General features: G+C 39.7%; 1 protein-coding gene across 1 annotated transcript in view; it reads left to right on the plus strand.

Moving 5' to 3' along the window:
• Positions 1 to 7,562: 7,562 nt before the first annotated feature.
• Slco4c1 (solute carrier organic anion transporter family member 4C1) overlaps positions 7,563 to 15,863 on the plus strand; it is a 48,850-nt gene continuing 40,549 nt past the window's right edge. Inside the window, exons 1-2 of the mRNA XM_005361350.3 lie at positions 7,563 to 8,529; positions 12,428 to 12,691. Coding sequence (XP_005361407.1) covers positions 8,187 to 8,529; positions 12,428 to 12,691 — 607 coding nt within the window. The 5' untranslated portion in view covers positions 7,563 to 8,186. The remainder of the gene's footprint in view (positions 8,530 to 12,427; positions 12,692 to 15,863) is intronic.

Below are 15,863 nucleotides of genomic sequence, written 5' to 3' on the forward strand. Positions count from 1 at the left end.
AGAAATTTAAATAAAAATATATACTAAAAATATGATGTATAGAATAATAGAAAAATGAACATTGAGGATTCTACAGTGAATAAAAGATTTATTTTAAAAACAAAAAAATCTACTCTGATGACTTAATGGTACCATGTAATGTTGCCATTATATTTCTTTTAGAATAAAATGTATTGGTTTGTTCAGCCAGATTCATGTAATGATTTGTAGCATTTTTTTTTGTTTTAGTTTAGTTACATTGTCACTCTCTCTTTAGCCAATAGAGTCATTTTTAATATTTTTAATTGTTCTAAATGGTAGAGAGTAGAGATGAACTTTAGTTTAACCCTTGTCAGAAGCCCATGACAGGAAGTTCATAGACCCCTGGAATAGAGACTGATAGTGTAAAAGTCTGTTGCAATGCTAAACAGACCTGCTGCCGAATGATCTCTTAAATAATCATGTTCATACTCACAGATCTCATATGTTTTCAACCTTGGTCAGAACTTCCATAGTGGGCAGCAATCAATGGAGAGATATGTAACTGGTCAAAGTACTAAGAACAAGACACTAAATGTTTAACCCTCTATGGGACAACAACGTTAACTACTCCATGCAACCCTGCATTATGGATCAAGAAATATCACAGACCAAAAGGTAGAAAGGATGGAGAGGAGTGTTGTGAAATGCTCTTTGGGCAGGAGATGCTTAGCACCCTCATGAACTAACACAAGCTGGCCTACAAGAGCTCCACAAGATCAAGGCAGCCAAGATCCCAGTGTAATTTCAGAGTAGCAATTGGCAGTTGATGACTGCTGGGAGTGAGAGTTCATTCTTTTTTGAGGGTGTGGTCACAGGTAGTTGTCCCATGATGGGTAGCACTAATAGACTTAGTGGGTAGAAGAAAAGGTAAAAGACAGACTTGGGACAGGGTTAGTATTGGAGGGTGCATGTCATGTTAGAGGGGGAAGATGGAATAGATATATGATGTGGGAAGCCCTTCTGTATATGTGTTGCCTTTATTGGTTAATGAATAAAGAGGCCGTTTTGGTCAGTGGCATAGCAGAATAGAGCTAGGCAGGGAAAACTAAGCTGAATGCTGAGAGAAAGAAGGCAGAATCAGTGAGACACCATATAGCTGCCCTGGAAACAGACATGCCAGAACCTTGTCAGTAAGCCAAAACCATGTGGTAATACACAAATTAATAGAAATGGGTTAAATACATATATAAGAATTAACCAATAAGAAGCTAGAGCTAATTGGCCAAGCAGTGACTTAATTAATGCAGTTTCTGTGTGGTTATTTTGGGGCTGAGCATCTGGGAACAAACAAACGGCCTCCCCCAACAAATTGGTCTGCCAACATGGTGGACTATATCCATGTAAAAATCTGAGAAAGCTTAAAAAGTAATTCTAGACACAAAAGAACAAAGTTAAACATGGCTTTTGGTAGCCACATTTTTTTTTCTAGATGGCAAGCAGGAGCACTGAGGCTGTTTTAAGAGAGGTACAATAAAAACTGTGAGGCTTTTTTATAAAGCAGCAGCTTCCTGGTTCACCAGCACAAACATCTCTGACTCTTTTGGGAGGTCCAGTTACAGATCATTAAAATGGGGTTTGCGAGCAGAGGGCTACAACTTGCTTAATGTAACATAGACCCGCTGTGTCCCTTAAAATGGGGTTGTGAGCATGGCTCACACTAAACAGACCTCTGTTCCACCATGTTGGACTGGGCAGAGCCAAAAGGCAAAGCAGCCTTAGTAGTAGCCAAGCCAGTTAACATTTTAAGAAATAGTCCTGGTCAAAAAAGAATTACAGATGCACAACAAAGACAAATGCAGACGGAAAAGACCTCTAAATAGGTTGCAGTGTTTTGTTTTTTTTTTTAAAAAGTACATAGACTTGGAAAAGAGAAAAAAATGCAAAGAGATAGCAAATGTAATATAAAAGAGTACAGACAGTCATAGATTAAAGGAGTAAAGATAATAAAATAAATATTAAACTTGTAGAAAGAGTAATAGAGTAAGAAAAATAAGCCATGTAAAGATGGATTATACACAGAGAGTCTGGATTATGCACATTATTGTATTTTTTTTTAATTATTTGTCTGTGAAGGAGCTAAGCCCAGAGAGAAATTTCAATGCATGGTATGATAAGCTAAACCAATCTATATATTTTAAAGGTATCTTGAATTTAAAATTTGGGTCTAATGACTTGTTCCTTTGGAAAAGAGGTTCTTCTTTTGTTTCCACAGAAGATGAAAACCTGTGGATTAATTCCAGATTAATGAGGTTTAATGGACCAACACCCCCTGAAATATAACTTAATAGGTGTTGCTTTTATTGGTTAATGAATAAAATGTTTTGGCCAGTGGCATAGCAGAATAGAGCTACGAAGGAAAAACTAAATTTAATGCTGGGAGAAAGAAGGCAGAATCAGTGAGATACCATGTAGCCACCACCGGGAACAGACATGCCAGAACCTTGCCGGTAAGCCAAAGATTAATAGAAATGGGTTAAATTAGAATGTAAGAATTAGCCAATAAGAAACTAAAGCTAATGGGCCAAGCAGTGATTTAAGTAATACAGTTTCTCTGTAGTTATTTCGGGGCTGAGCAGCCAGGAACAAACAAGTGGCCTCCCACAATAATCATATTCCATTCTGATGTATATAAAAATTTCAAAACTAAAGAAAACATTTTAATCATTTATTTTGGAGATTATAATATAATTGCATCATTTTCCCTTTCCCTTTCATCCCTCTAAACTTTCTAATGTGACCTGACCCTTTTTGCTGTCCTTCAAATTCATGACCTCTTTTTCTTCACTTGTTTACATACACATACACACACATACACAGACTCACACATATATCAACAAAAAACATTTTAAAAATTAAGTTATATTTCTTCTTAATATAAATATATCTCTGTCCAATTATGGTCTTAAATCTACAAAACAAGCCCTGAACCTAAGGCTCAGAGAACATTATAGGAAAGGAGTTGGACAGGTTGTAAGAATCACAGGATAAGGGAGTTTGCAGTGAAACTGTGATGGGGAAGCCTTGTTAATCTTTAAGAAGTGGGACCAAGTTAGGGTGTGTCTCTCTGGGACCCGGAGAAAAATGGGTGCACAGCCCCAGTACTATTTCTCTCTCTCTCTCTCTCTCTCTCCCTCTCCCTCTCCCTCTCTCTGTGGTTTCCTTACTACACAGCTAAGCTTGGACTTTTCATTCCAGTTTCATGAGTTTTTCCCTTATAATAAATAGAAATATAATTGTTAAAAAGCAGGGAAAATAATAGTGGGTAATAGAGTGAATACTTGTGAGCTATTATCTATGGATAATTTACATTGGTATAGTTTTTATATATTGATACAAGTTAAAATTATTATTTGTTATTTCTGTTTACAATATTTGTACACCTATGCAAAGATATTCTGTCAGATTGTATACATGCATGTTTCTACCTCTGTTTAAGACATCTTGTATATTGATACAACTTTTAGGATATATTTTTGTATTGGATATATTATTCTTACCTCTGATCAAGATACTTATGCATTGTTTACATTTTGAAGTTACTGTCCTCATTTGAAGTATGAAGGTGTAAGTCACAAAACAATCCCATACCAGTTTGGATTAAAGGGTTATTTATTTAAAGGGAAAACTTACATATCACTGTCCTAGACAACAGCCCTCTTTGCAACCAGGAAAGGAATCTAGTAGCTGGAAGCAAAGCCCAAAGCAAGAGAGAGAGAGACTGTGCATGGGTATAACTGCTTTTTAAAGCAAAACCAGCAATACATTTTGTTTACAGATTATTTAATATTCTGACATAAAGTCTTAGTCTTTAAGTTATACAGTTATTAAATATTATAGGTAAATAGTTGTTTATTTTTGTTATACATATAGTCATATTAACTAGATTCTTTAGATACATAGAGATTGTATTCTGCCTAGATAGGCAATCTTTAACCACTTCAAGTGTCTGTAGAACATGACATTTAAATAATTTAGGGTTCTGTTGACGTGAGACATGATTGCTCCTGACAGCACCAATCTATTCCCGAGAGAATGTTGAGCACTGAAGACACTTCACTAGGAGTTTGTTTTCTTCTTGGCACAATTGGCCTTTGGGCAAGGAACTGCCCATGCCTCAACCACTGACAAAGTACATAGTATCTGGATTGGATAAGCAGGGCACAAGCAAAAGGACTTCCAAACCTTGCCAAGACGGGGTAAGACAGTTCTGAAAATTTTCCTGCCTTTAAAAATGGTCTGTCAGTTACACTAGGCCTTAGCCAAAGTTGTTTGCATCAAGGTTGCAAATGAGACTTTGGGTGATTGCTCAGGTAGCTAATTATTTTTGTCATTACTGCTCACATTGGACACTGTTTGATTGCACATCCTGCCTACTCAGGTAATATTATCTTTCTTCTCAAGGCTTCGATGGGGTTAAAGATTAGATAGTCATAGTTACCTTCCTCTTATGATTTAGCCAATCTTATTTCCAATGCAAGACTTAGACTCTTTGGAATAGAATGTTTATTAAAACATTTGTCATGTGTTCCTTGCTTAAGACAGTTTATGTTGTTTGTAATTTTATACCTGATATTTGTTCCTATTGTATATAGTTTGGTATTGGGTTTGGATTGCTCTTGTTTAGACAAAAGGGGGAGATGATGGTGAAGCCTTGTTAACCAATTATCTTTCAGAGGTGAGACCAAGTTAGGGAGTGGTTTTCTGGGAACCAGAAAAAAAAAATGGGCGCATGGCCCTGGAGCTCTCTCTCTCTGTATGGTTCTCACTGCACAGCTGAGCTTGGACTTCTCGTTCCAGTTTCATGAGTTTTCCCTTCTAATAAATAAAAATATAATTGTTTATCTTTTAGCTAGCCTGGTTATTTCCTGAATTGAATTAGCTTCTACAAAACTGTGTCTGCTAGTAATGTCACAAGCTAGGCCTATAATTAAAGTCTTGCCAAAAAATACTGTCTAAACATGAGCTGAACCAGGACAACAATAGACATGCCAAAGTGAATGGGGAACACCCACAAGGTCTCAACTCTACACAAAGAACTATAGGCAACTAAGGAATGCTGAGAGCTGAGAAATAATCTAACACAGAGAAGAAAACAACAGATGTTTAGCCCTGAAAACAAGAAAACATTTTAAAAATTCTAATTGTAATTCTTTTTAATATAAATATATCTCTGTACAATCACAGTATTAAAATAATGTAGATAAGCACAAATCTTTTTTTCCAATTCTTTGTTTACAGTTATACATTGTATGGGAAATGTAAATGGAAGAGATAAATGAAGGATACTGTGAGCACTTACATTGTTTCTTTGGTTTTATTTAGTTAGTGTAAGATTCCATGGGACTGGAAGAGTAACACAGGACTCCTTAACCCCAGAAATTCTGAAGGCCAAGGCAGAATGATCCCAAATTCAAAGTCGACCTGGAAAATGTGGAGAGATGCTGTATGATATATAAATTTTAAGATGCTAGACTAGAATTAACAAAGTCTTGAGTTAAGTTCTTGATGCTAGACACATAGACATTGGGACACACACAGAGGATTCTACAGTAAGATCACTTGCTGTTCTTGCAGAAAACCTGGGTTTGGTTCTCAGTATCCACATATTAGCTCATAACTGTCCTTAGCTGCAGTTCCAGTAACTCTCACACCATCTATGGGATATTAGGAGTACATGTAGTACACATACATACATATATACAGGCAAAACACTCATACATTGCCTTCATCACGGTTCTTTTGCTATGAGGACATACCATGATCAAGAAAACTTATAAAAGAAAGTATTTTTATCTTTGTAGCTCCATTTCAGTCTCCTTCCTTCTACCATTGCCACACAAGAATATAATGTAACAGGAAGATGATATTGGTAATACTTTTAGAAACATCAATGTGTATTCAAGATGAAGAAACAATGCTCTTGCTAATCTTTGAACAAACATCCACTGCTAGCACTGTGAGAATAGAAATCCCTTAGTTTAACTCTAAATGTGCACTACTGCTCTGATTGGAGTAGAATACTTTGAATTTGTTCATTGGAACTTACAACCTAGTCATTGCTGTAGGCAACCAAATCTCATCAAATCCAACTTTTCTGGGTAGGTAAATTACTTCCCATTCCATAGAAAATATGTATGATCTCTATGTATACTGATATCTGTTAAGTCTGGAGTGTAGCCCCAGCCCCTGGCATCCATCACAGCCCCCCTGGCCTGGGAGTTGCATTAGTCTGGACTCCATATCCCAGCATGCCAGGTCCTGACCTCTCCCTGGGGGAGGGTCAGGACCACTTCCACATGGTATTTAAGTGGGCTTCCAGAGGAGAAACACGTGGTTCCGGGTTTGCACGTGCTCCCCACTTTCATGTCCCGCAGCCATGTGCTTGGCCACCTGAGAGCATAATACGATGGGCATTTTAATTTGGTGATCTGACCTAATTGGATTTCTTTGCACCGGCAAAGCCGCCCCTCTTAAGATTTTTCCTAATATAATCCACTTTAAATCCAATTCATTTGGGCTTGGGGGGGGTGTTACATAGCATCCAGATTCCCCCAGAATCTGAGCATTCCCAGCTTCTTAATTTTCTAACCCTCGTATCAGAGAAGCACGAGGATTTTGCTTGTTTTTGAGACCTACTCTTTCTAAGCAGAAGTTCTAGCAGTCCCAGAACTGACGATGTAGACCGTGCTGCCCTTGAACTCACAAGACACCTGCCTGTCTTTGTATCCCAAGTACTAGGATTAAGGCTGTGTGCCAACACACTGGGCTAGGTGTTAGTTTTGATCTTTGAGAATGTCTGTGTAATAATCCACCTGTCACAAGTAGGTTGAGGTAACGAAAGACTATTTAGTGTAAAGTTCAAAGTAGGAGAACTGAGTTCAGGTTCCCTACAAGTATTAGGCCTGTTGCCTTGGGAGGGCTTTTGACTCTCCTTGGGGCACAGATTCTTCAATGCGTGACACACAACAGTAATTACACTCATTTAAAGACCAATAACAGGGAACACAGCAGTACTTATCTCTGCCTCTTTTTTGAATGTTCAAAGCAATAGATCTGGCTTACATCTCAATCCCTCAGCCCACTAAGTACAGCATGTCTAATCAAAACTGAGATTTCACAAGAGGGCATTTATTTTAGTAATATGTAGGGCTCTGTGTATATGTTAATAGGGATTGCTTCCTACAGGAATGTGAATCCCACAATGTTTGGGGTGTTTGCCAGTTTGTCTTGGAGGGTGTACCCCCACAGATTACAACAGTCTTTAGCACACGGGAAATACTTTCTGACAATCGACGGAATAACAAATGCATAGATTGGAACTCTTGTCAATCATGCAACAGCATTAATGTCTTCCAATGCTTTCTTTTGTTACACATATAAAATTTATTTGCATGATGATAATTTTCCATTCATTTTAGGCGTGCAATACGCTGCCCAGAAAACGCCGTGTATTAATTTTTAGAGTTCTATTATTCCTTCACTTTGGAGAAGCTAAAACCAAACCGATGGCCCTGACTTTGCGAATGTTGGTGGGAACAGGGAAGGATTTGTTTCTAGGAAGGCTGGAAGATAAAGGCTCCATTACAGTGTTCACGGAATTTAAAGTATTATACCTGAGGGCGATCTGAATCTTGGAGCACAGGATTCTTGCTTCGATAAGCAGCCAAGGAGAAAGCAGTGGCAGGTTTCCTGAAAGATCTCCTGACGCAACTGTGTTTGCAGCTTTCATGCACACACCCAGGGGGAACGCTGGCCCACAGACTCCCACAGTCTCTATTTGTTACCAGTCCCTGGGCTCGGGAAAGAGAGCCTTGCACCGAGATCCGCTGTAGTGCCACCCTCGCATCTACGATACTGCCGCCCTCTCCCCTCACCTGGCAGAAGCCGAGTCGCAGGCCCACGCGGACCATTGAGGTTGCCGCTGGCGGGACAGGTGTGGAGGAGAGCGCGCCGGCACCTTGAGGTGCTGAGGACCCAGAGCTCCAGGAGCAGACGTCCTGGTAGCTGCGGTGGCCGGTGGCCACGCAGTGCCAGAGAGGGAGGGCCCTGGAGGCGGAGACTGGTCCGGCCCTAGGGCGCTGTCACCTGCCCAGAGGCGGAGCCAGGAAAGAAACCAGCCTTTTGCTGGATCTCAGACACTGGAGTCCACAGAACCCTTCTTGACCATGCAGGTCGCCAAAGGAATCGAGAACCCGGCTTTCGTCCCTTCCAGCCCGGACGTCCCACGCCGTGCGTCTGCTTCGCCCTCCCAGGTGGAGGTCTCTGCTGTGACCTCCAGGAACCAGAATGGGGATTCTCGACCTCGGGAATCTGAGGAGCACCAGAAGCCATCTGAGCCATCTCTGCCTTCTTCAACTACTCCAGCTTCAGATGAGCAGCCTGGGTCACAGCTCTGCGAGCTAGAGGAGGGACCTTGCGGGTGGAGGGACTTCCACCCCGGGTGTCTCCAGCTCTGTAACACGCCCCAAGGCTTTCTGCTTCACTACTGCCTCTTGGCCCTCACGCAAGGTAAAGTCCAGCGCCAGCTTCTGGGGGCTTTGACTGAACTGGTGATTGGGTGGAGACGGGCTGGAGGAGAGGCAGGTGCAGGAGAACCCCCACAGCCTGACCCGGTAGTTTAGGTGGCGCTAAGTAAGCCCCAACCCCCATATATTGGGCTTGGATTTTGAAGAAGCTCTTGCCTGCGGGTGTCCACCGCTGTCTGCGGTCCTCTTGTAGCTTCCTCCTTAGATAGCATCATTGAAAATCTTGCTTGTACCTTCGATTCCATTGGCTTTGCTGTTTTTTTTGATCCACCTTACTAGACCTGGATGGAGGTGGGTGGTCCTTGGACTTCCCACTAGGCAGGGAACTCTGATAGCTCTGTGGGCTGACAAGGGAGGGGAACTTGATTGGGGGAGGGGGAGGGAAATGGGAGGAGGTGGTGGGGAAGAGACAGAAATCTTTAATAAATAAATAAACCTGAAAAAAAAAGAAAAAAAGAAAATCTTGCTAGTAAATTTTTGCTATTTTGTGTTATGTCTCAGTTTAGCACAGTGGATTGCTCTAGGGAAGATTATGAGAACCTTTGGGAAAACGATAAGTCTGGTCTGCATTTTAAAACTACACTGACGTAGAAAATGATGGATTTGCCCATTTGTGTGCTTGTTTACAGCGGAAGGATTAAAAGCTTTGCAAATAAATAGGCGTGAACTGATTTTTCCAAAAGGAGAAGCAGCGCAGGCAGAAGTACTTAATTTATCTAGCATAGATTAAATGTAGATCTTTCTTTCTGCGTATTTGAGAACGTTGGGTGCAAGTGCAACCCAGTGAGTAAATGAGATAAAGCTTCCAGCCCTGAAGGGTGAACCTTTATTAGCTCTTGGGTCACAAGAGTTATCCAGTGTCTGTTTGTTCTAGGATCTCTTTTTAGTTCTCTTGGGACTAACAGATTAAGCCTAGATTTATCCCCTCAAGAGTTTGCAATCTAAACGGTGTTTCGCTGAGCGAGAGTCCTGGCTGGTGAGGAAAGCTGGGCTTTTTGGAAAGAAAGGAAGCAGGAAGATAGGCGTGGAAAAGAAGTTGGTTTGCTTCTGAGGAAGGGATAGGATAGATGGGAAGTTATTCTAAGAGGCAAACCAAGGAGGGATGGGCAGAAGGCTGGACAGTTTGAAGAATAGGCTTAAACTGAATTTAGTATGTAGACCTTTGGTGTTATTTGAGCCATAATCCCAAACTATTTTGTAATAGTCAAGGAGAGGCTGAAAGGAATGCTACCCAAGGAGATAGTGAAGGGTGACTGGAAATTGTTCTTTGATAAATTAATAAAAAATTAAATTGGTGTCTCTGTCTTCTGTTCTTTGATTCTATCTCAAGGAACTGGGTGCCTCTTTCTTTGCACCCTCTGGGTACTAAGTAAATATTTGTTGATTATAAGTAGATGTCAGCTCCTTTCCTGAATACGGGCGCTGTAGTCCTTGCCCTTTCCACCTTTCTCATCCCTCCCGTTTTCTTTCCAATTATGTCTTGGTTGTAGTTATCTGAAGCTGGTGATCATGGAGCATCAGAGTAGAATGATAAAATATATCCTGTGTTTCACCTTAAGTTTTACTCTGCAATGTCTAGGTTAATCTAAGACACACTGTGTATTCCACACAAATTATTGTTTGAAGTTATTATCCAATAGATTTGGTACTCTCGGGAAAAACAAGTGTCTGATTTAATGTAAAGCATCATTTACTCTGGTTTAAGAAAAATTGTCTGAGAAGAAAATAACCCAGTTTATTAATTTATTCTAAAGTTTAGGTTTCAAAGGTTTCAAGTGTATTGCTGTGCATCTCACTACCCTTGGGGAGCCCATATCCCATTATGTATTAATAGACATTTGATTAGGCAGGAAAATAACTTGAGGAACGAGTTGAACAGACATTTCTCCAAAGGCAATGGGTATCTCTCTCAGCATTTAGCCTCCCAGGGAGCCTCCTCTCCTGCCTGACACACTACAAAGGTGAGACATAGTCTGCATTCTTTCCTGATTAAAACTGATTCAGAGGCAGTGCTCTGGGAATGTGTGAACCAGAGAGGTGGAGATTCCTAGAGTTAAATGTTATCTTCTAGATTGTGAAAAACGAAGCTTTACTGTAAAAGCAATGATTTCTACTGATTCATTTTATTTTGTTTTCTCAAGGCAGGGTTTCTCTGCTTAGCCCTGGCTGGCCAGGAACTCTCTTTGTAGATCAGGTTTTTCTGGAACTCGGAAACCCTCCTGCCTCTGCTACCTCAGTGCTGGGATGAAAGGTTCCCACCATCACACCTAGCACAACTAATTTTTTCGTCAGTGTTGTAGGTATATTGGAATATTGATGTTTGGATGGGAAAATTTTCATGTTATCAGGTAACTGCTTCTTTATAAAAGTCATTTGTTTGGTGCTTTACACATGTTGTTTTACAATTTCCATTATTACTAATTAGTTCACAGTCTTAAAAGGAAGCAAAAGACACAAACAAACAAATACAATTTGGGAACATTGAAAGCTGTTATAGCAATTTTGTTAAAATATATTTTCGGGTGCAGTCTTTATAAAACAACAAGGCAGACTGTGGTTATTAATGACATGTTTTTTATTCAACATAAGTAATGATAAAAAATAATTCCTAGTAGTTGATTATCATATTTCTGTTCCTGTGAATTTAACTTATAATAGGACATATAAAAATCTGTCAGCATTGGACACAACCTTCTTCACCTCCCAGTCTTTTATCATTCTTATTACAGGCAGGTGATCGCTATGTCATCTTTTCTTCTGTATTTTACTTTGAATATGATTTAGAATATCCGGGTGGGGGTGATGCTTACTTCTTGTTTACTTTTTTTTTTTAAAAAAAATTTATTTATTTACCATGTATACATATACAGTATTCTTGGTATTCTGCCTGCAGGCCAGAAGGGGGCACCAGATCTCATTACAGATGGTTGTGAGCCACCATGCGGTTGCTGGGAATTGAACTCAGGACCTCTGGAAGAGCAGGCAGTGCTCTTAACCACTGAGCTATCTCTCCAGCCCCTTCTTGTTTACTTTTAATACTGAACATTTTCATTTAAACGTCTGAAATGGATTTGTACACACTTACAATCCCAGCCCTTGAGCAGCAAGGCTGATTCTACTTTAGCCAAGGGACTTTGAAGTGCCGTATCTCAAAGTGGGTAGCGAAAGCTTTATTTAATGTTTGTGAAAGTGGTAGGAAAAAAATAGACTTGAGAGCTCAGCTTCCTCTTCTTGAAACCAGCTCAGGGTGAGCTGTAGTTTCAGAGCAATGTCTGAGACTAAGGAGGTAATTGAACCTTGCAGTCCTGGCCGTCCTTTTGTACGGGCTGCCCTCTTTCCAGAGAGTTTCATGGAGTGTACTGAACTTAAGAACTCTTTGGCAAATTGGTTTTTTGGGACTTCCATTTGTCAGTTAAAGAAAAGTGAATTCAGACAAATTATGATAATTTGACATGCAGCAAGCATTGCTTTCGTAGAACACCTGAAAACTTAAAGTTTTTTTTTTTGTTGTTGTTGTTTTTGTTTTTCGAGACAACGTTTCTCTGTGGCTTTGGAGCCTGTCCTGGAACTAGCTCTTGTAGACCAGGCTAGCCTTGAACTCACAGAGATCCGCCTGCCTTTGCCTCCCAGTACTGGGATTAAAGGCGTGGGCCACCACCCACACCCGGCTAAAAAACTTAAGTTTTATAATATGAAAAAGGAGATAATTTTGGAGGTAACATGTTTGGACTGCCTGACTTTGAGACTTGAAAGACTTTTTTTTTTTTCCAATTGGCTCATTTAAAAATCGCAAAAGAACAATGGAATTAAGCCTAGTACTTTCCGTTGCTGATTGTACATTTGTTGACTGAAGCTAAAACAATACATTTGTTCCTTTTCAGGTATTGTAGTAAATGGCCTGGTAAACATTAGCATCTCCACCATCGAGAAGCGCTACGAAATGAAGAGCTCACTGACTGGCTTGATATCATCCAGCTATGATATCGCTTTTTGCGTATTGTCTTTATTTGTATCGTTCTTTGGGGAGAGAGGACACAAACCTCGCTGGCTCGCGTTTGCCTCCTTTATGATAGGACTGGGAGCACTGGTATTTTCCCTGCCACATTTTTTCAGTGGAAAATATGAATTGGGATCCGTTTTTGAAGGTAAGTCTCTGTTGTGTTTTTGTTCGCGTGAATCCCCACAGTTACATGGAAACGGGTTCATTGACACGTGTACAGTAAAGTGAGGTCTAAAGTCTCCTCCGCGGCTTTGGGTGACTTGCACAGCATAGGAGAGTGCAGAGGTAGATTCTGTTATTTGTCACTTCCTTGGCTCTCCAGGCTTGTGAGTCTCTGAGTCTCACTCCCCACATCGTGCACAGTCCCTTGCCAGTAGAAACAAACTCTTGCAGGTGTTGAGCTTCCAGGATTCTGAAACTTGCAGATTTTCCTTCCTGCCTTTGTGACTTGTGGGGATGGCAGCTCTCTGTGCTGGCTGTGCACATTCCTGGTTTAAGAAAGGACAGGTGAATCAGCCCAGCAGGACATTTTCTCGGAACTGAAGCCTAGGTTTTCCTCTGGCTCTAGTTTGATTATACAGCTACGGAATGACCTGCAGACCATGTTACCCTGAGTAAACAAATCCATTATTCAAAGGCTTGGAAGGAAATTTATGTAACCCTTTTTTCCCCCAATCATTTTCAATGGTAAAACAATTACGCTAGAGGCAGAGGAATGTGCTTGAGAGTTACGGATGTTCACCTTTACAGTTTTACATTCTTTCTGGGACTGGCAATAACAAATACTGAGAAATTGTTAGGGATTAGGTAAGTCTGAAAAAGGACTGGAGAAAGAAAAAGAAATTGAGATGTTGCACTATAGGCATTCCTTTTTTGTCTTAAAGTTTAAAAAGCTATTTGGTTTTATTTTATGTGCATTGGTGTTTTGCCTGCCTGTGTGTCTGTTGGATCTCCCTGGAACTAGAGTTATAATTAGTTGTGAGCTGCCATGTTGGTGCTGAGAATTGAATTTGGGTCCTTAGGAAGAATAGTCATTGCTTTTAACCACTGAGTCATCTCTCTAGCCCCTAGATTTTCTTTTTTAAAGATAAGATTTTAGTATTTTTGTGTTAAAATTAAAGTAATATTAAAGCAGGCTGGAAAGGTGCCTCAGTGTTTAAGAACATTTACTTCTCTGGCAGAGGACCTGGGTTTGGTTCCTAGCATCCACATAGAACCGGATAACCATCAGTAACACCAATTTTAGTAGATTTATTGACCACTTCTAGTCTCATATATTTATTTTGATTATATATCAGGATTATTTATATATTATTTATATATTTAATAAATATAATGATATATAATAAAAAACAAGCATCTTTAAAAATATTGAGATGTTACTATTTCCCAAGACTGATTTCCCAATTGCAAGATAAGAAGGATAAGATGGCATTCTCAATAAAAAGCTTTGTATTATGCACTTGGTTTTAGGAGCACAATTGTTATAAAAGAATATTTCATTTAGACATAAAAATGAGAAAGGCAAGCCTCTGGATGAAGGTGCTTAATATATGAAAAATTTAAAATAAACACGATAGGAGAAGATACTGTCAATGTGGGTTCTTACTGTGGATTCCAGTCTATTATCAGACATTGGGCAAGATTGCAAAAGGCCGACTGCATAATTTCACTGAGGGCAGTTTTAGAAACAAGGCACACATTGCAGCATAGGTTGTGCTGTTACACCTTGAAATCTAAACAGCAGAGAACATTCAAGCTAATGTGCCTCAGAAGAACACAGATTCCTGATTCTCTTTTAGAATAAATATATTTGTGTTTGCAGTGCTTGGGCCTTTACTGCTGCAGTTAACCAGCTGCAGCTGCATTTCTTGTTTGTTTTTTTTGGCGGGGGGGGAGGTTAGGGTTAGGTTTTACATATATATATACACATACAAACATACATACATACATACATATGTATGTACATACATACATATGTATGTACATACATACATAGGTGTATATAAATCTTTATAATAGAATTACAGCATTTCTCCCTTCCTTTCTTCCATCTACTCCCATATACCCTTCTGACTCTCTTCTAAATTCAAAGTCTCTGTTTCATTAATTGTTACATACATGCATGTATATGAATACACACACACACACACACACACACACACACACACACACATTCCTAATGAAACGGTCTCAGTCTCTATAATGTTACTTCTTGAATAACCAATTGGTATACTTTTCTCTGGAGAATACTATTCTCCTGTTCTGAACTTTCCTCAGTTTCCTTTAGTTCTTGCTGTAAGAATTTTCTTGTTCCTATTTATTTGTTGGTTAAGGTTTTTTTTTTGTTTGTTTGTTTTTTTTTGAGATAGGGTTTCTCTGTGTATCCATGGATGTTCTAGAACTTGCTCTGTAGATCAGGTGGCTTCAAGCTTAGAGATTCACCTGACTCTGCTTCCCGAGGGGTACCATGCCCAGCTAACTTTCTTGTTCTTAAAGGAACTTTGTCGACAAACCTTTGATGTTATAAAGTAAACATACGTACCTCTAGTAGAAAACCATGACCTCTGTCTCAGTGACCTTCACCGTGTATCTCCTGGGGTGCACTGGAGTACAGCCAATCTGAAGTCTTGCTATCTCAAAGGGGAGCATGAACAAATAAAGGTGTTTGTGAGTCTGGAAAGAATTGGCTAAGGGCTGAAGCTGAGATGATTACTGAAGCAAGAGCAGAAACTGTTAGTAATTATTGTGTATTATGTAAGCTTCTTATTACACTTGTGGATATTTTTCAGTATGTCAGTAGATCAGACTTAGTAGACCACTGAAAGGGAAAAATTTAACTTGCTTTTATGTTACTATGCCATGTCAGTAATAATGTAAACTATTGTTTACATGAAGTACACATAGTACTAGAATAACACAGTGAAGAAGTTGGGACTGGTGACACATGTCTATAATTCCAGGACTTGGAAAAACAGCAGCAAAACATTTTGTTTCATTTGTTATTTGGGAAAGGATGCATAATTAGCAAGTGAACAAGACAGCTGAAGGTTTAAAGTTTCTTAAATGGGCTATAGTAACGAGAGCTGGATAATGAAGGAACTATCTTAGAGATGGTTTTCAGGCTAGAGGAAAAACTTGAGCGTTTCAGGAATGGCAATTGTGGCCAACACAGTCACCACAAGTGCAAAATGTGCAGAGACGTGAACAGGCAGAGTGGAGGCCAGCCAGGCTTACCCCTTTATATTTGGCTTGATCCCCTGGGACTGTGTCCTAGCATGTGTAGAACTAGTGAGAACAGAGTTGGGAGTAGAAAT

The sequence above is a fragment of the Microtus ochrogaster genome, linkage group LG4, assembly GCF_000317375.1.
Source record: "Microtus ochrogaster isolate Prairie Vole_2 linkage group LG4, MicOch1.0, whole genome shotgun sequence".
Classification (NCBI taxonomy): domain Eukaryota; kingdom Metazoa; phylum Chordata; class Mammalia; order Rodentia; family Cricetidae; genus Microtus; species Microtus ochrogaster.